General features: G+C 37.6%; 1 protein-coding gene across 1 annotated transcript in view; it reads left to right on the forward strand.

The window, feature by feature from the left end:
• LOC125233437 (apyrase-like) overlaps positions 1–22,190 on the forward strand; it is a 32,132-nt gene that overhangs the window by 4,158 nt on the left and 5,784 nt on the right. Inside the window, exons 3-7 of the mRNA XM_048139461.1 lie at positions 1,560–1,707; positions 2,596–2,722; positions 3,913–4,067; positions 4,853–4,943; positions 5,994–6,140. Of these exons, the coding sequence (XP_047995418.1) occupies positions 1,560–1,707; positions 2,596–2,722; positions 3,913–4,067; positions 4,853–4,943; positions 5,994–6,140 (668 nt within the window). The remainder of the gene's footprint in view (positions 1–1,559; positions 1,708–2,595; positions 2,723–3,912; positions 4,068–4,852; positions 4,944–5,993; positions 6,141–22,190) is intronic.

The raw sequence follows: 22,190 nt of genomic DNA on the forward strand, positions 1-22,190 counted from the left end.
TTTCCTACACGGAGTACACGACCTAACTTTTGTCAACACTGCTGCAGCAGTAACAGCTGCTTCTGGACCCGTAGACGCCATTCTCGACAAAGGACACGAACTACTCCCTGCTCCAAACCATCCTTACGCTTTCCGCCTTTTTCCTTTACCGATGTTGCATAAGTCCATTTTTATGTATTTCACTTTTCCGACTTCCTTTTTTTATCAAAGTAACACAAGTAGTTCACCGAGTGCTTATCCGACGATTAGTCCGACGTACTTTATAAGAATACATAGTTAAATCCACTGTCCACTATGCTGCACTGTCACATTGTCAATATAACTTTTGATTTATGTTTCGCACATTTGTCCATTAAATTCGTATATGATTTTTTTCATCGCTGGCGCGGCGCGCCGCCAGTGCAGCGCGATGCCGCACTGGCAGGATCGCCATGTGATGTGGGGACTAAAGGAGAACTCACTTGTATGAGATATAGGTTTATTGTGTCTTATGTTACAGAGTAGCTTCTTATATATAGGGTAAGGTGAAGCAGTGTGAGTGAGGAGTGTGCACTCACACTACACCGCTAGGCCACCAGCGCTTCCTTAGGACAACAATGATACTAATGGTCACTAACTAGTTTAATAACACACGACCTAACATAGTGTTTTAGCAATAGGAAAACGAGTTTGAAAAACATGTTTTGTATTACGTTCATTGAAACACCCGGTACTTATACATACATTAAATAATACTGTCACTTTGATCCTTCCTAACAGGGAGGAAAAGTGCCACTTTGCTTCCTCCTAGCCGGGAAGAAAAGTTTCCGAAATGGTGATTTGAAATAGATTTGTATGCACACACTACACCTGTTTGATCCGCTTTTCCCGCCAGGTTACAGCTGCAAAATGGAGATAGAGGCAGAGTGGTCTAAATCCTCTTAACATCTAAGTTCATAACTAAGAGCTTTTAGTTATAGGATTTTTGAATTTGTAGTACTCGTATGCATCAGAGACTTATCGCCTTATACGTTATACTTATTTAATTTCATTTATTCATTAGTTATTCATTCAGGTGTAATGCAGTAAGTAGGTCAGTTCATGACGCCTTGAGGGCATACAAGCTTAGTTAAGATTAAGATTATTTATTTATTTATTTATCCATTGTCTTTATGGTACCTTGTTGTAAGAATTGCTAGATTTTGTTACCCTCTTTAAATCTTTACTCTCATTTACTCAAAGGTTAACTGGAAGAAATCCCTCTAAGGAATAAGTTCGCCTTTGTACTTCGCAATTCAATGTATGTTATTTTTACTGTTTTTGTACAATTAAGATTTACTACTACTACTACTTTAAACTTGATTGCACAGTAATAATATACAGTTACAAAAGGCAGACTTAATACTACATGGCATTCTCTACCAGTATAAAAAATATTCCCAGCCTAGGCCTGCAATATTGTATGGAATTCCTTAGGTATTCATTCTATGGAGTAGCGCCGACTGCAACGAACATTGAAGCCTATTTTAACCAGACAAACCGTTTGTGCAATGTCTAAAAAAATATTCTATTTATTTCAGAGAAATAGCACTGCACGGTGGTCCATACATAGACATAATTGTAGGTGGCCATAGTCACACGTTGTTGTACAACGAAGATCCTCCGGCAAATAGCGCCTTCGTCCCGCAAGGACCTTATCCTGTTGTAGTCGAACAGGAGACAAGACAGGTTTGTAAATGTTATAGAATAATGATCAAATACTTTGCTAACGTGAAATTATTTGAAGGCGTTGTGTTAAAGCAACCCCTCGGCTTCGCCCGCGTGATAATAGTTATTTGTTATACAAGGGAGCAAAGTTGTATTTTAACGCCGAGTGTGGAATTGAAAAACGAGCAAGTGAAAGGATTCTATAGTTGGTTCGAGAATAGAATCCTGAACTTGCGAGTTTTTTAACACACGAGAAGTAAAAATCATTTGCACCCGAGTGTAACACAAAACTTTTCCCCTCACTATAGCGAGGAAACTACAACGCAAATGCGTTTATCACTGCTTCCAGTAGTTCCACAGGTGGTTAATCATCTTTATTACTAGATTCACCTACTTTTATCAATTTTAAAGCAATTAATTGGACTTTATTCAAGGTCAAATTACTTTACCCACTAGTGGATAAAATGAGTTTTTACCCGCTGGTATTAAAGGACAAAACACGTGTTTCCGAGCTAGTGAGGGGAAAAAGTAATTTTATTCAAACGTTGAACTTTAGACCCCTATTTCACCCCCTTATGATGTGAATTTTGAAAAATCCTTTCTTAGTGCTCCTCGTCTACACCTTATAAGGAACCTACGTGCCAATGGAATCTCTAGGACCAGCGGTCTCGGCTGTGCGTTGATAATTATGTCAGTCAGTCAGTCACTCACACACAAGTTTACTTATTTTTACAATTAATAGAGCTTCCTATATCGAGGTATTCCCGATGAACTACAGTATGGGGTTCTTCAAAAAAGGAGTGTACAAGTTGCTAATGGGTCGGCAACGTGCATGTTCCATCAGGCGGACCGTATACCTGTTTGCCACCGACGTGGTATAAAAAAATAATCATATTTTATCTTTTTAAGGTATTGATAGTACAAGCAGCGGCGCACACTCAATACTTAGGAGAAATTAAATTATTCTTTGACGACGCAGGGAACCTTCTTGAATGGGCAGGCAATCCACACTATCTGGGAAATGAAGTAGCGCAAGGTAAATTTGTACTTATCAATAACCTAACCACAAAACTTAAATTTTGAAAAAGCCGACACAGTGGACCGACTTCCATCAAACGTAGCTAAGAACACTCCCGACTGATTCAGCTTTCAAACAATAAAAAACTAAATCTAAATCAGTCCATCCGCACGGAAGCTACGATGCCACAGACAGACAAACAGACAGACACGTCAAACTCTTAAGATCCCGTCGTTTTTGCGTCGAGGGTTAAAAAGTGTACATAAATGGTGACTCCATTAATCAAGCGTCAAGCAGTAATATTTTTGGAAGTCCTTGTTTACGCCACTCTGTTATAATGCTATGTTCAATTCAAACCAAAAAGGAAATGTCATTTAAAATTAAACTTGTCAGATTTCTTACATATAGGATGTTAATTTAGTTACCTGCAACTGAAATAACTTACCAGCCGGCGTATCATGCTGCCAATTTTATCACTTATCCACGTGGATAAAGCATCCGTCACGCTTTAGCAAGTATGTCAGTGTGAGAGTGACAGATGTCTTATCCACGTGGATAAGTGATAAAATTGGCAGCATGATACGCCGGCAGGTAAACATAAAAGACAGCAACTTTTACTACCACCAACCCCAAAATCGTAAAAAAAACAAACTCTCCCATTCCAAATATCAAAATAAAAATTGTCGACCCCGTAAACTATCGACGACGACTAAATAAGCACCCAAATTGTTTTAAAACACAAATTTATATAACTACTTCTGTTTTCGAAGTGAAACTTCTAATGCTACTTCAAACTAAATTTAACGTTTAATGCCGTTAAACGTTTAACGCTCAGTGTCACCAACTCGAATTTTGAAATACCCCTTCCTATTTTTAACCACCGACGCAAAAACGAAGGGTTGTTGTAAGTTTCACGTGTCTGTCTGTGTGTTTGTCTGTCTGTCTGTCTGTTTGTCTGCCTGTCTGTGTGTGTGTCTGTCTGTGGCATCGTAGCTCCCGAACGGATGAACCGATTTCGATTTAGTTCTTTTTGTTTAAAAGATGAGTTAGTCGAGAGTGTTCTTAGCCATGTTTCATGAAAATCGGTCAACTATATCGCGGTCGGGGTTTTTTCTAAATTTTAATTCTGTAGTTATCATTTCCACATTACGAAGTTTCACTTCTTCCGCGCGGAGGGACTCCACGCATTATTATTTTTTTATTTTCAGCACCAGATGTCTTAGAAAAACTGGCATACTACCTCCCCCAGGTAGATGAACTGGCGCGACAGGAAGTAGGCTCGTCCATGGTTCACCTCGATTCTAGCTGCGCTTGCGGCGAGTGCAATCTAGGCAGTTTTATCTGTGACGCATTTATGCATGCTGTAAGTAAGTAAGAAGTTACCGTAAAAGACAATTAAAGCAAAAAGTAACAATTGTAATAAAATGGAGTAAATGTAAAAGACACATAAAGTAAAAAACTTACCTCGGAACCATAAAGAAAAAAACATGCTCGTTTAGATGACGCCACGCGCTTCAACATTGGCTGATTTTAAGCACTTAAAATAAGAGTCACAAAATCAGACTTTCTATAATTATGTTTTGCCCACTGTGTTAAAGCAACTTAATAAAAATTCTATACATCTTTCCTACGTACTCAGTTTAACTGATTCTTGGGGTATTTAAGTGGAGATGGTCGGTTAAAATATCAGGCCCCGTAGCCGAATGGCATTTTTGCGACGCGAAACGCCACTGAAACGCCGCAGAAATGTCGTCTGGCTCTATCGCGTAAATACGCAAGAGCGATAGAGATAGATAGCTACGAGAGAGATATTGTCGTGAGCGTTTGTGCATTCGGCTACGCACACTGATCGCGCCATCATAGCTTGTCCTTTATTCCTTTTGATTATGTAAAAGTCTTTATCTAATTAGCATTTTTTTGTTTCGGGACAAGGCTACTGCTTTTTAAAACAAGTCTCATAGAACAAAACTAAAGACACAAGGCCATGTTTTGATGCAAACTTTTGATAGCTGCGTACCCCTTTTGTACTTGCAACAATAGGGACACTTACATTAGAAACCGTTATTTTATTTCCTAAGATATAAACATTTTCTTTTATAATATGTTGGTTATAATTTCAAAGATTCATTGGTAATGATTGTATTTCAGGCCCTGCCATTAGCTCAGGAAGGTACTTGGAATTACGCACATTTCTGTGTCATTAATCGAGGCGCGATACGAGTAGATATTGAGCCTGGAAGTAAGTGTTTTTAAACATTATATGATAATTCAGGGCTTTTCTTTAACATTGTATGAAATATTCGTGTTCTGTGCCTTACAATTGGCCGCGAAGTATGACGTTTCAGGTGTGGCTAGGACGAGAGTTGGCAACACATCGTGCGTAACTGCATTCCCACTCCATCAAAAAAAAAAAAGGACGAGAATTGGCATAATGTTGATGAGCATTCTGCTAGTCGAATGTACTTTTTGCAGATAATATTAAATTTGTGCATAATATTTAGGCGGCATAAAGTTGAAAATGCTTTTTGATAGCGAGTCAGATGTGTTGGGGATGAAAGATACGGACACTCCTCCTCGCTTCGCTCGTCGTCGTACCTAACAGGGACTCTGAGACAGTATTTCCTTTTCGTGTCATAATTCTGCTCTTGTAATATAGTATGCTATACGATTATTATGGTAGGTACATAAAATTATGCTAAATCGAAGTCGACCAAAGTAATGTTCTGTGAAACAATATTCTGCCAAATGTGTTGTATGCGTGGTAATAATAATGCCAATTAAGTTTTCTGCAAAATTACCATTCTACCGAATGTTTTTCCTGCCAAACATGTTATGCGAGGAGTGTTTCAGTCCAAAATTATTCTGCCAGATGAGGGTAACCCAAAGGGCTGATAACATCATCTTTATCATATTATGATAAAGATGATAAATATTGACGTATACTTGTACATGTTTAAAAATATCTCATTTTCAAATCTGGTTGGAATCTCTCCCATATCATACTTAGAGGAGACCGGGACTAGTTGACTATAGGGGTAGGTTGACTAACTCTTAAAAAATTGAGCCAAAAATCAAACTTGAGCCAACCACTGATACGATATGAGGTACGATACGCTCACCGGCGACTGAGCAGGGGGAGGTGACGGACTTTCGTACCTCACTGGTTGGCGCAAGTTTGATTTTTGGCTCAATTTTTTAATAGTTAGTCAACCTACCCCTATAGTCATCTCTAGCCCCGGTCTCCCCTACTCGTATATTTCGAATAATTGATTCATCTAACCTTTTCCAGCAATAACATTCGAGTCAATGCTTCTATCGACTCCGTTCGAGAACAACGTAGAAGTGTTCCAGCTAAGAGGCGACCATATTATGGAAATGCTAGAGTTTTCCGTCGCCAATGAACCTTACAATGGGGCGAGAATGCTTCAGGTTTCAGGTACCATTTCCGATAAAATGTTCTAATGCATATCAAAATGAATATTTTACGAACGACGCCTTAATAATATAATGAGTGGAGCTAAACATTTTTATACCACGAACGAAGCAACGCTAGTGACTTAAGACGATACAGGAGAGGCCAATTCTCCATACAAACGCTCTCGACTATTTCCTCCCTGGTTTTTGAAGATTTTTATCTTATCGGACCGGTTTTATTTTTTTGATATTTTTATTTTTAAAGACGTTAGATAGAGCAAATCAAAAAATTCCAAAAACGGCCTTTTTCATTATGACGCAAAAAAAGGTGTGATACTCAAGATTGGTAACAATTAGCTAAAAACACTAAACGGTCCGATACAGATTATTTCATTATTATTCAGATTCTCAAATTTCGTTCCAATTGATTAAGTTTTGAAGGAGGAAACAGTCGAGATCGGAACCTCAATTTTAAAGATTTTTTCGCAATATCTTTTAACTGAGTTGTTCTTAATGGACGATTTTTTTCGATAAATCTAGTTAATAACACTGGTATATTAAACTAGAATTCCTAAATTGAAAGGGGGGCTCCTTTCCATTGTAGCATTTTCGCTCCTGTAGCGTCTTAATTCCTTCCGATCTTAAGTTCATCTGTAACAAACGCCGTGTCTTGCGTGGGCGACGGTCGCGCGACCGTCGCGCGACCGTCGCCGTCGCGTCTCATCGCATCGTCTACTTCCATATCGATAAGGTTTGACTTCGTATGCGTCGCATCGCCGTCGCGCGACCATCGCGCGACCGTCGCCCACGCAAGCCACGGAGTTAGGGCCAACACACACCGTATGACGTCGTGTCGTGGCGCGATGCGACGTCGTATCACGTTGCGATGTCATGTCGTGGAAATCTACGAAGTAAACCGTAAATGCTTACGACTCACCGTTGTATCGATGTACGACGTACGACAAATACATCGTGTCGTTAAAATAAACGTTAGGGCTAAATACTTATGAAAAAAATATCGCAGTAGATCGAGAGGTTTGGAGCGCAACAGACATGTTCTAACAAATTTAAATCTGAATGGGTAAATCCATTCAGATTTAAAGTTGATTATATTAAAAAAACCGGCCAAGTGCGAGTCGGACTCGCGCACCGAGGGTTCCGTACAAACATTAAAATTATTAAAAAAAAATATATTATGTGATGTAACTAAAAATTTATGGTTTTCGTAATTTTTCCTTTATCTATGCTATAAGATGTTGCTTCGTACCAAATTTCAAGATTCTGAGTTCACGGGAAGCACCCTGTAGGTTTTGATTCCCTTGCAAGTGTCGAAAATTTGCGGCATAAACGGCTGTATCTTTTGATTGCGTTGGCTTAGAAGTTTGATTTTTTCACAGCTTCAAGGGACAGTAGACCTGAGTAATTGATATAAATTTCAGCTTCATACCTCCACGCGTTCCTGAGAAAAAGGGTCTTGACAGACGGACGGACGGACGGACAGACGGACAACAAAGTGATCCTATAAGGGTTCCGTTTTTTCCTTTTGAGGTACGGAACCCTAAAAAGAATGTTATTATCTGAAAGATAATCAAACTAATAGCAGAATGGATTTACCCGAGTTTGAAGTTAAGCCACACAATTCAGACCCTTTTTAATCAAACGAAACTACACAAATAGTGCCAATATTACCTACTTAAATATTATTATTCAATATAGCTTTGTGTATGTACAGTCAACCAATTTGAATCCTAGGCCACTGTAGAACCCTTGCACAGTAAACGTCAATGTGACTTCTTATGGCAAACAGAACATGGTTTAAATGAGACAGGGTTCTAGAGTGGCCTAGGATTCAAATTGGTTGACCGTACAAAGTAAGTATTCGTTCATGCTACGTGGTGATATCAACATAGTCTGGCTCAGTCGCGCCACTTCAAAAGAGCTACAGGGACAGCTAGTCACGAAACGTTTACAGCTTAAGTGATTGGGACGTTGGCTAGGTACCATTTAAGTAAGCCGGAGATTATTGAGATCGTGTTTTCTTCCGGACATACAAAATAAGTTGCCAATAATGTTGACTCGATAAAACGGTCAACTAAATGGGAATCAACTTCTAGGAACGGCACCAATTATTATGTAGATATACAGTCAACTAGTGGCTCTGGGAGCTGTAGACCTTCGCGAAATGCTTAGAGAACGCAAAACTGAAAGCTAATGAGTGATTATCGCAGTCAAGTCATGACTTCATGACAGCAACAGTTTCAAGCGACATATACTCGTATCGTACGCTACAGGCACTCAACTCAAGCCCTTAACGGCAATATCTGCATTTAACATATAAAAACTGTGGGGCTATCATGCTTGCACTTTTATCACTTATCAATGTGTATAAGACATAATTATGTCAATCTCACACTGACTAACTTGCCAGAACGTGACGGATGCTTTACAATACAATACAATACAATACAATACAATACAATACAATACAAATACTCTTTATTGCACACCTCAATACACGAAACAACATAGCAAGTATAAACAACAACTTAAGAGGTAAAACAAGAGGCGGTCTTATCGCTAAAGAGCGATCTCTTCCAGACAACCTAGGTAGTGGAGAATAATAAATTTAACCTTGTAAGTAGGTGTACTAAATGTAGACTTAGAGGAAATCTAGCACAAACTATACTACGCAAAACAATATACTACACACATAAAAATAAAATACAATACATATACATACAAATACATATATATATATATATATATATATATATATATATATATATATATATATATATATATATATATATATATATATATATATATATATATACAAATTAAATGCCAGCTATAGGGGACATAAGTCTATCAAGGTATCATTGATCAATGATCAGATAAAAAGTGAAGCTTGAAAGTATCTTAAAAGAAGTAGGAGATTGAGCGCGTCTAATATTTAGGGGTAGGGGGTAATATTTAGGGGGCTTTATCCGCGTAGATAAGTGATGGCAAGCATCATAGTCCTGCCCTTGGTTTTGTTATCAACTTTTGTTTTGTAATCGTGTCGACGCTAGCCCGTAAAGTGGGCTTTTCGCTTCTAAGCGTCACACGAAAATCTTAACCTAACTTATAAGTTTGGATATTTAATAAGCCCCCCCTTATCTTCGCTCTTAAGCGTCGTAAAAAATACCCTAACCTAACTTATTTTCAATACGTACTACGTTGGTATTTCTTTTTGGCGGGGGCTTCGCCCCCCGAGCCCCCCTTGTGGATGCTTCGCCCCTCTTGGTCCATTTTGTTTTTATTATTAATTTTGGATTTGCAAGCGTGTCGACGCTAGTCCGCGAAGTTGCTTGCCTATTTTCGCTTTTCAGGGTCACAAGAAAACCCTAACCTTACTTAGTTTGGATACTTAATCGGTATTTCTATTTTGCGGGGGGCTGCGCCCCCCGAGCCCCCCTTATTTTCCCTCTTCAGGGTCGCAAGAAAACTTTAACCTTACTTAGTTTGGATACTTAATTGATTTTTCTTTTTTGCGGGGGCTGCACCCCCGAACCCCCCTTATCTTCGCTCTTAAGCGTCGTAAAAAAGACACTAACCTAACTTATTTTCAATACGTACTACGTTGGTATTTCTTTTTGGCGGGGGCTTCGCCCCCGAACCCCCCTTGTGGATGCTTCGCCCCTCGTGGTCCATTTTGTTTTTATTATTAATTTTGGATTTGCAAGCGTGTCGACGCTAGCCGCGAAGTGGGTTGCCTAGTTTGGATACTTAATCGGTATTTCTATTTTGCGGGGGCTACGCCCCCGAGCCCCCTTATTTTCCCTCTTAAGGGTCGCAAGAAAACTTTAACCTTACTTAGTTTGGATACTTAATTGATCTTTCTTTTTTGCGGGGGCTGCGCCCCCGAGCCCCCCTTATCTTCGCTCTTAAGCGTCGTAAAAAAGACCCTAACCTAACTTATTTATAATACGTACTACGTTGGTATTTCTTTTTGGCGGGGGCTTCGCCCCCGAGCCCCCCTTGTGGATGCTTCGCCCCTCGTGGTCCAGTTTGTTTTTCTTATCAATTTTGGATTTGTAAGCGTGTCGTCGCTAGCCCGCGAAGTGGGTTGCCTATTTGCGCTTTTCAGGGTCAAAAGAAAACCCTAACCTTACTTAGTTTGGATACTTAATCGGTATTTCTATTTTGCGGGGGGCTGCGCCCTCCGGACCCCCCCTCCCTTATTTTCGATCTTAAACTTCGCAAGAAAACCCTAACCTAACTTATTTTCAATACGTACTACGTGGAATTTATTTTTGGCGGGGGGCTTTGCCCCCCGAGCCCCACTTGTGGGTGCTTCCCCCTCGTCGTCCATTTTGGTTTTGTTATCAGTTTTTGTTTTGTAAACGTGTCGACGGTAGCCCGCGAAGTGGGTTTCCTATTTTCGCTTTTAAGGGTCACAAGAAAACCCTAACGCAACTATTTTAAATACTACCATAAATTAAATATAACAAGATCATACCATCCCATACATTAAAATGCGACCGCCTACGAACGCGCTTACACTCCACCACACATAGATGGCGCCACAAAAAATGCCTTGTTGCCACCAATTATTTGTAGATTGGCATTAAGTGTCAATTCCGAGCCGTAAATCTATGTCAAAAGTGACACTTAACGCCATCTACAAGTATAATCGAAAGCTACAAGACATTTTTTTTGTGGCGCCATCTATGTGTGGTGGAGTGTAAGCGCGGTCTTAGGCGGTCGCATTTTAATGTATGGGATGGTATGATCTTGTTATATTTAATTTATGATACTACGATGCATCGCCAACTCACTAATTCAATCTGTTTGAAAGTGGCAGCACATAACACTTAAATTCGCACCGATTAGTACAAACCACGATGGTGCAGTGTCATTCATGGTACATTTTTGCCCTCACGCTAGTCATATTTCTAGGTTCGATTCCCGGCAAATGCAAAACTTTTTGTATTTTTATTTTTATTATTTTTCTTCTTGTTGCCAACAGCTATCATAATTATGTTACGAAGTTTCACTTATGCCGCGCGGAGGGACTCCACGCACACATTTTTTTCTTTAGTCAAACCAGAGAGTATAGAGTCTTAGTCAGACGAAGTTATATAGGTCTTTGGTCAGACACAATTTTGTTGATTTTTCCGAGGTAAGTTTTTATCTTCTGTTTAACGCCATCTGTGAGAATATTGTGGCGTGACGTTGTAGGAGAGGCATCGTAATTATTTCAACTCATCCTTCCTATATAAAATTGGTTAGTACTTATTTTTGCCATCTTCGGCACTACATTTATTTATAAATAATAAGTTTTTTTTTACTTCAAAATTATTATACACTGGATCATAAAAAATAAATATTAATAGTCTCGTTACATAATTAAATTTTACGAGAATCGGTTGAATAGAGGAAAATATACGGGCATAAAAATGCAAATTTCGATCATCAAGCAAACAGGATTTTACTTTCTACTGAAAAAAAATGATTATATGTGTATAAAATGTATATATCGCTTAGTTGGTTAAAATATAATTATTATAATACAAAATTCAAATGCAAAAAAAATACAAAAATTATGGCACCTGGAGGATTCGAACGCAGAACTTGGTGATTAGAAATTTGAAAAAAGCACGGTGACTTACCACTGAGCCACCCTAACACATACGTAGATTGGCGAAATTAAAATGCTTATTCTCATGCAATATTACATGTTTTTACATCTACCGTCTAAACCTGTGTTCTAAAACGTCTGATTTTTTTGCCAAGCACTCTATATACATGCATCTAAAAGACAAGACTTTTAAGATGTCGATACGGCTAAAAGTTAAGGCGTGAGGCCCCATGACTTTGTAATTTTTTACAATTTCCAAAATCTGGGACGACAAAAAAATTTTATTGAGTCATAGAATCTGGTCACAAAATTTCACGCGAATCGGTTGGGAAATGCGAGCTGTAGAGCGAGACATCCGGACATACAAAAGCAAACTGCTTGAGTTAAAACGTAGCCCTTGCTTCGCTGCGGTCAATAAATTGGAACCCTAGGCCACTCTACAAACAAAATCTCTACAAACAAACACTCTACAAAATGACAAGCAGTAAGAGATTTCTTACAATCAGATTTATAACGTCACTATGACATAGTTCTACAGTTGGTCTTCTTCGAATTGGTTGACTGTATATACATCGCTTTCAACCAGGCCACGTCAACATGCCAATATTTATAACGATCGATCCTGGTGGTTAGTAAACGTGCCTGCTAAGCTGATAATCCTGGGTTCGAATACCGGCACGAACGTTATTTGTGTGTGTGATAAGCAAATTTATTACTCTATCATGGATTTTTTCTATGTATTTAAGTCTTTTGTATATTACCTCTTTATGTATCGTTGTCTAACTACTGCTTGCGCGGGGCTCCTATTCTATGCAATTTGGCCTTCGGCCATTTCAAGATACCTAACGAACCTAACCTACTTTATAAATATTCTAGTAAAGTTGATATTGTGGTAATTTCGATTCTATGATACAGTCAGCCAAAAAAGTGGTTTACCACTTTCGACCTTATGTGTTTAACATAGTCGAAAAGCGGTAGACAAGCGCTGGTGCCCTAGCGGTAAGAGCGTGCGACTTTCGATCCGGAGGTCGCGGGTTCAAACCCCGGCTCGTACTAATGAGTTTTTCGGAACTTATTGTGCGAAATGTCATTTGATATTTGCCAGTCGCTTTTCGATGAAGGAAAACATCGTGAGGAAACCGGACTAATCCCAATAAGGCCTAGTTACCCTCCGGGTTGGAAGGTCAGATGGCAGTCGCTTTCGTAAAACTAGTGCCTACGCCAAATCTTTTGATTAGTTGTCAAAGCGGACCCCAGGCTCCCATGAGCCGTGGCAAATGCCGGGATAACGCAAGGAGGATGATTGTCGAAAAGCGGTAAACCACTTTCTTGGCTGACCGTACACTTGGATACCCTTGGACATTTTGCATACAGAGACATTATGATATCTAGACATTTTGATACTTTAGACCAGCTGCACGGCTGATAGCTTGCTATTGATATCCCTTTAGGGCTCCATACAGTCTTCGACGGTTCCAAGCCGGTCGGCAGCAGGGTTGTCACAGCGAGCGTTCGCTGCACAGACTGCAGCGTCCCAATCTACGAGCCCCTAAGATTAGACAAGAATTACACAGTGATCTCTCAAAGCTTCCTTGGTGAGGGGGCGACGGATTCTCTGTGAGTGACAGCCCTATTGAGTATTGTGCATGTATATTGCTTGGCTTTGTTGGGTTGATTTGGGCTTAATAGTGTTATTGATATTGGCTTTTCTGACAAATATAAGCCTGGATTATGTAGTTATAAGCCGTTTCGGCGCTTTTGATTAAACTGAGAGGTGTGCTTAAACGATTTTAGAATATTGCGGTGGAATTTACTATGTATAACGTAAAACCATTCAGGGGAGGCCATTGTTTTGTTTTCACCTGTTTACGAAGTTTTGAAGATGTGATGTCATTGGTAATATGAAGGATAAATTGCTTTATTTGTGCTATTTCATTTATGATTCAGACTCAACAGAAGGAGCCAATTCTTCGACACAGCAAATATAATACCTACATATATTGTAAAAAATTGATTAAAAAAAAAACATTTATTTAAGATCTTGAGCCCATATTGCAATATAAGACATAACACAAACAACTTAAATTAAAATAAATGTTGTGAAGGATTAAATTGAATTAAATGTAAAATAAAAGAATAAAAAATTAAAATTTCAACAGTTTACAATCAATCAACCAATTCACAATGTAACTATATTAACAATTAATTTCCACCTGTACTATTGGCCTAGTTATGAGAGGATTTCTTTTTAATGTAAAAAAGTGATTTGAGCTTATTTGAGACAGGTATAAAAATATTTGTTATGCCAATGAAAAACCCATAATCGTATTAGTTTTTATTACTCATAACGCAAGTAAGGACTAAAGGTAAAAGAAGAATATCATACACATTTATAACTTAATATGAAACCATTGGTTCTACATTTTTCGCCACTTCCAATATTCGTCCTTTATTATATTTTTAATACTGTGCCTGAAACGCTTTGCATAAAATTGTTTTCGTAATATGGAACGCCATACCCAATAAGTAGAGTACTTTGGCATACGTACGAAAAATATATAGACACTTGAACAGGATCTTCGTATTATGAAACATATTTTTCGGTATATGACTGTTTATATATGTACATATCACTACATTATCATATTTTATGTAGTAACTGCCTATAGTGTCTATAATATTCAAAGTCACTTTGGAGGAAAGGTAAAACAATGTTGATTAATCGCGTTCGACCAGTGTGTGACTTTAAATTATGTGTACAAAGCGCGAGAACTTAAGTGTTTAATTATTGTAAAAATCCTACTTCTTAAAACAAATACCTACCGCACTCTGATAATGATACTGCGAAATGGGTTTCTACTAAACGTACAGTGAGCAAAATATAGAAGAGAAATTTCGACGGCTTCTGCTGTGACGGGGTGGCCTAGGGGTTCATGGCGTTAGCCCGGATTGCTAAAGACGCCGGTTCGAAACCGGCCTTCGCCACAGGTGGTGTCCGTCATTTTTTCTTTAATATATGGCATCTTATTTCGATTTTTAATTTATATACAGTAGTGTGACTACTTAAAACACAAATCAAAATATTTGTTAAAAATAATTTGAATCATAATTTTTCCATGCAATTTTGCAGCTCACAGTACAGCTCCCATAGTTGCGGATTCCATAATTTTTCCATGCAATTTTGCATCTCACAGTACAACCGTTGACACTTTGTGGCGATATACTTATAACTGCAGTAAATTACGGGGCGAACACTATATATATATAATGTATAGATTAGATATACATTGTGAGATATTAGATATTCATTGGATATAGATCATTGATATTGAGCATATTTGATGAGTGTCTTTTCAAAAGGGCTTATTACCACTTTGAACTTTTTTTGGGAAATCGAGAAAAACATAATTCCACGGTATTGATTTTGAAATTAATATTTAATTTGCAAAATTGTAATATTGTAAGTTGACGTTAAATGCTATGATTACATCAAACGTAACATGTGTACCTAAATAAATATTTAATTACCATAATCGATACCTCTGGGTTCAATTGGCGTAAAGGACATTTCGGCGAAAATGAGTTATATATACAGTTTTGTTCAGAATTTCAAGCGCTATCGATCTGTGTAGTTAAAATTTCGATATCTCTTAAAAAGTTGCCTTTACGACCAAGATTTTCTACTATGGACTTGCAAAAATAGCTTTTCTGAAGGGGCGTAAATATCAAGTCATTAATTATAAATTATTATTTATGTCGTAAAGGAAATCTACAAATAAAAATATAGTCGTAAGTCACGTTGATATATATTGTTGTTCTTTAAGCCCTTACTTTTTAAAGATCACTTTCTATAGTAGCGTGGTAAAGTTAGGCGTAAATGACAAGTTTTTTTGTTCTTTGTCCTTTACGACCAGCACTAAAAATATTTTATCCGCAACTGTAATCGATGTCATTGGGTTCAATTGTCGTAAAGGACATATAATGCAGGTTTCCAAGAGAAAGATAAACCCACTTTTTTGTTTTTTTTGACCTATATTTGTGACGTTGTATAAGAAAAATATGCAGATTACGAGTATCTTTAACCTAGTGTAACAACCGTAGTGATAAACTAAACGATTTAGAAGATAGATGGTTGTAAAGGACACGTCAAAAGCTATTAACGTCCTTTACACCCATGATTTGATAGGGTCGTAAATGACGGTCTTAGATGATTTTTATACAAAGTCGGGACGTAATTGTAACCGAAATGGTACAAATGTTGTGCTAAGTTTACAATTAAAAACTGGAAAAATGTGTCAAAACGTACTTAATATGGCATAGAATAGACATTAATTTAATGCAGTGTATTATTTATCTAAGCTATCTTAGAAACAAAAAAGAACAAGACTATTTTATATCCAGTTTTGTAATAAAGAAACAATATTTGCTTAAAAACGATCTACTAATACTTTGGCAACAAGCTCAAAGTTATTTTTTTAGTATTCGCCGCTGTTGAATAGTCAGTAAGTTACGCATTCAGCCTTTAATTCTAGCAGGGAAACGCTTTCGTAGTATTATTATACTGCGACGAGATGTAGGTAATTAAAAAAAAACACTATGGTAATCAGGGTACGTACCCACAACGTATGCACAAACGCTCACGATAATATCTAAGTATTTCGTAGCTATATATCTTTATCGCTCTTGCGTATTGCACCAGACTGCATTTTTGTCGGCGTCTGGCGTCGACGATTGCCATTCAGCTACGCCGCCAGTAAACTTTAACAGTAGACTATACTAACATTTAGTGCGACAATAACAGGTGCGTTTCGCTAGCGAATGAGCGTTAGCGTTTGGTGACTTGGCTACATAGCCACAGGTACTTAAAGCATTGACTATAATATTTCTAGGATTGAACTCATAATTAAGATTATTCTTATTTAACAGGTTAAAGACTAAATAACAATCTTCTGTTTTAAAATTATCAAAAATATGAATCAACATAGTAGGTAGTCTTGACTACAGTTACTATTATTTATTAGTTGGTCACAGTTTGTATACGCGTCCTAACTTGCGTTTATAAATTGGTACTTAACTCTTAGTTATTCTTAGAACTTCTTTCTACTTTAGACTTAAAATTACTGTCGTATTAATATAGTCTACTGTTCACAGTTGCTGATTAAAGTTTACGTGATTACCATTAGTGTTTTTATATTTACTTAAACTACGAAAGCGTTTCCCTGCTAGAATTAAATACTGAATGCGTAACTTATTGAGAGTTGAGACAGCGGCGAGTACTAAAATAATAACTTTCCAAAATACTAGATAGTTTTTAAGCAAATGTTGTTTCTTTATTGCAAAACTGGGTATAAAATAGTATTGTTCTTTGTCTTTGCTAAATATTTAGATAAATATACACTGTAACACTATTGTGGCTATTCTATGGCATATTAACTACGTTTTGATACATTTTTCAAGTTTTTCAATTGTAAACTAAGCTAAAAACAGTTGCCATTTGTACCATTCCGGTTACATTTACGCCCCGAATTTGTATAAAAATCATCTAAGACCGTCATTTACGACCCTATCAACTCTAATTGTTCAAAAAAATCGTGGGTGTAAAGGACGTTCATAGCATTTTGAGATGTCCTTTACAACCATTTAACTTCTAAACCGTTTAGTTTATCACTACAGGTGCTACACTAGGTTAAGGATACTAAAAATATACATATTTTTCTATATACGTCACAAATATAGGTCAAAAAACAAAAAAGATATAAACATTTTTCTAAAAAAAAAGTTGTTTTTTGCTTCTCCTGAAAACCTGCATTTTGTCCTTTACGCCAATTGAACCCAAAGGTATCGAATATGTTTTTGAGAACTAAGCACTTTTGATGCGAACTTTTGGGAATTGTTGTGGCCATGTAGTGTAAATGTTATAATTTAAAATAGTTTTATTTTATTTTTGGATTTTGTATTAAGTTAGTTGATATCAATGTTGTTTTACTACATACATTGGTTTATACACATAAATAATCATTACACTCTTCAAAATTCTTCAAAATTTGTTCTAAACTTTGATGTTACTCTTATTTTTAAAGATCAAGGCGAGACTTTTTGAGCTTTAATCTCTCAATATTCCCAAAATCGCGACAAATAATTAGCGACTTCGTGCTTTTCCCTGTCTGACCATGATATTTTCTTTGAGAAAGTAAAATAGAAACCGTATTTTAATTTACTATCAGCGCAGGTGTCTTATTAAATGAACAGTTTAAAGTAGGTAATTATTTAGTTTTGAAGCTTGCTTGAATTCTTGCAATAAAGACTTGAGTAAGTTTGAATCACTTAAATACCTCATTATTGACATAAAAATAAATTAAAAACTTGTCAGACAAACACAAAAAACGTCAATTTAAAGCAATATTATGTTGTATGTCATCGTTCGTTTTTGTCCAAACATTACCCCAGTTTTATTGTAATAAGCTATTTTATTATAGTAATATTTTGTACAGGAACAAACATCTTCAGTTCAATGTTTTACCTCACAAATAAATGCCCTTACCGGAATTCGAACTCAGGACCGTCAGCTTAGCAGGGAGGATCACTATCGTGGCCAGAGCGATCGTCAAACCACAGATTATTAAGTTACTAAAGTAACAGATCCTTCACTCGCCCGCAAAACTACAAATACCTGCGCTTTATTTAACTAATACTTGTAAACTATGTGACGTATGCAATAAAGAGTATTGTATTTTAATACTAATAATTTACTAAGTAAATTTCAGAAGAATAGTAGGTACGGGCCACGCAACTACTAGACGGAGAGCTGGCTTTATGCCAGATCATTTGGCCGGGTCCTTCACCGTGCCAGAACGGTACAAAGTGGTAAAAAAAATAATTCCAAAAAAGGTTCTTGAGGCAGTCTGTCATTTTTACCAGTGAAAGATGAGGGTCTACATAGCCATGGAAAAATAATGCCATGACATGAGGTGGGGTCCGTACCCTGCTATTCGATCTTGAAAGTCAATTTTTTAGTTTTTCGTAAATAACTCGTAAACGGTGGCCCACAGTAAAAAAATATGTTAAACAGAAAATATCTACATAAAATTTCCTACAAGAAAGGTTATGTACGTTTTTTCGATAGGATCAATATATAAATGGATAATTTAGTAAGAAAGTTTTTTTTAATCGATTACATGCTCCGTTTTTCGTTAATACCTCGTAAACGGTGGCCCACAGCAAAAAAATATGTTAAACAGAAAATATCTACATAAAATTTCCTATAAGAAAGGTTATATAACTTTTTTCGCTAGGATCAATTTTTTAGTTGGAAAGTATTTTTAAATAGATATTTGAGCCGTTTTTTGTTGATAACTCAAAAACGGCGGCTCACAGCCAAAAATAATGTTAGACAGAATTAATCTACATAATATTTTCTACAAAAAAGGTTCTATAAGATTTTTCGCTAGGATCAATATTTTAGTTGGAAAGTATTTTTAAATAGATTTCATGGGCCGTTTTTTGTTAATAACTCGAAATCGGTGGCTCATAGCCAAAAATAATGTTATACAGAATTGATCTACATAATATTTCCTACAAGAAAGGTTCTATAACATTTTTCGCTAGAATCAATATTTTAGTTGGAAAGTATTTTTGAATAGATTTCATGGGCCGTTTTTTGTTAATAACTCGAAATCGGTGGCTCACAGCCAAAACTAATGTTTCACAGAATTAATCTTCATAATATTTCCTACAAGAAAGATTCTATAATATTTTTCGCTAGGATCAATATTTTAGTTCCAACTTCCCGGACCGCCGGCGAGTCGATCAGGGACGCTCCGGGCCTTAGGCCCTACGCGGAGCTCGGCCTTCGGCCTTCGCTCGGCTCCGAAGCTCCACTGTCGGGCCTTCGGCCCGCCGGTTACGCTTGTTTAAGACACTTTTGTAAGGAAATTGTATGGGAGCACTTTATGCCCGCAGTGAAATTACTTGGATTTGGCCCGGGTGGGAGCCTAAAGGTGAGCTCCGTTCCTGCGGCCCTCCGCGGGGTCGGCCTTCGGCCTCCCACCCTGAAGCTCGCCCTTCGGGTTCGCGAAAATACTTGAAAAATTTATTTTGCCATAACGGCGGCCATCTTGGATTTTCGAAAAAAATTTTTTGACATTTGTATTCTAGGGGCCCATAATTTCAGCGCTCTCGGACCAACTTGAAAAAAAAAAGTCGGCCATTTTGAATTTTTTTGATGCAACTTTTTTCTACTTGGGCTCCTGTATGACATTTGATCGAGCACCCCCGGCTATCTCTTACGGTTTAAAAGTTGCCATACAAAAAGTGGAAATTTTTTTCACATTTGTAGCATTTTTCAAAAATTTTTTATATCATTCTAATCTAGACCCTAGAGAGATTCTATGACCAAAATTTGAGCACTCTAGGATAAACTTGAAAAATCTACAAAAAAAGTCGGCCATTTTGAAAAAAAAATGGCGGCCTCAAAAACTGCCCAGGGTCTTCTATGACATTTGGTCGAGCACCCCCCCCCCAATATCTCCCCCCGTTTAGCCAGGCCGTCCAACATTTTTTGACCCAAGAGTCGCAGACCAGATTCCATATTTTTTCCACACGTCTCCCCGCTCCCTCTATACAAAGACACTTCGACCGTCGAAATCGGTTTAGCCGTTCTCCAGATATAGGGAGAGGTTAGAAATCAGTGGAGTTGCAGCTATATATAAGACCGTATGCCTGTTTGCCACCCACGGGATCAAGATTTGTTAAGTCGCAGTATACAGCATTTCTCGGAACTATCTAGCTACTTACGAAAGCAAGGAGCGCCGGACGATCGAACGCAAGTCCGTTGTCTACGAGCGCTCGGCGCAGACTGAGCGGAGTGAGCGGGCCCGTATCAACACAGTGTATTTTATTCGAATTTCAGGTGCTTTAAAAAAATGACTGTCGACAGAAAGGTATGTCCTATATGTATAATTTTTTTCTTATATGTCAACAAGAAGTTCTAGTTTAGGATAATATTATTTAAGAGTTACAATAAATGCAGGAATCGCAGGAAAAATACATAATGTAAACCTCTTTTTATCGAAAAAATGGGGAAGATACGGAAGGTTATTTATCCACCATTTCAAATAAATCTTAAAATGTCAAACTATGATTACCTCGTACAGCACGGGGAGCATGGTCGCGCGATAGATTTTATCGTCTATCGCGCGACCATGCTTCCCATGCTGGATATAACAAATAGGATTGTGATCATTTATTACCCCAAATAACATATTTAACAGCACAATCACGATTCTAAACGAGTGATCCCACTACGAAATTTGAAAACGTGTACCGAAAAAACTGATTTCTTTTAAGTATAAAAAGATATATTTTAAAATATTATATTATGATTAACTAGCTTAAGATATGTTCTTTTAGGAACATTATCAGTTTTTAGGGTTCCGTAGTCAACTAGGAACCCTTATAGTTTCGCCATGTCTGTCTGTCCGTCCGTCCGTCCGTCCGTCCGTCCGTCCGTCCGTCCGTCCGCGGATAATCTCAGTAACCGTAAGCACTAGAAAGCTGAAATTTGGTACCAATATGTATATCAATCACGCTAACAAAGTGCAAAAATAAAAAATGGAAAAAAATGTTTTATTAGGGTACCCCCCCTACATATAAACTGGGGGCTGATATTTTTTTCATTCCAACCCCAACGTGTGATATATCGTTGGATAGGTATTTAAAAATGAATAAGGGTTTACTGAGATCGTTTTTTGATAATATTAATATTTTCGGAAATAATCGCTCCTAAAGGAAAAAAAAGTGCGTGCCCCCTCTAACTTTTGAACCATATGTTTAAAAAATATGAAAAAAATCACAAAAGTAGAACTTTATAAAGACTTTCTAGGAAAATTGTTTTGAACTTGATAGGTTCAGTAGTTTTTGAGAAAAATACGAAAAACTACGGAACCCTACACTGAGCGTGGCCCGACACGCTCTTGGCCGGTTTTTTTTAATAATCACTTAAGTATAGTTTCTTTATAGTTTTGAATGAAAAATGTTACATTTTGCAAAAACCGCTCTTCTTTAGGAATAAGGCCTCTTAACCTTGGTTGATTCCGTTTCGCGCTACTTAGATAGAGGGATGCAGGTGGACGTGCTGTACTTTAATTTCAAAAAAGCCTTTGATCGCGTAGATAACGACGTACTCTTAAGCAAATTATGCAGCATTGGTTTCTCGCCTAAACTGCTTTGCCTTTTTGCTAGTTATCTACGTGATAGACGGCAATATGTGCAGCACGGATGCTTTGTGTCGAGTGCCTACCCCACCCGTTCCGGGGTCAGTCAGGGCTCTATTCTGGGTCCTCTGCTCTTTGGTGTTATGGTCAATGATCTGGCCTTGGTGCCTAAGCATGCGCAATGCCTACTCTATGCTGACGACCTGGCCCCAATTTCATATCGGTGACAGGTGCGACA

The sequence above is a fragment of the Leguminivora glycinivorella genome, chromosome 1, assembly GCF_023078275.1.
Source record: "Leguminivora glycinivorella isolate SPB_JAAS2020 chromosome 1, LegGlyc_1.1, whole genome shotgun sequence".
Classification (NCBI taxonomy): Eukaryota; Metazoa; Arthropoda; class Insecta; order Lepidoptera; family Tortricidae; genus Leguminivora; species Leguminivora glycinivorella.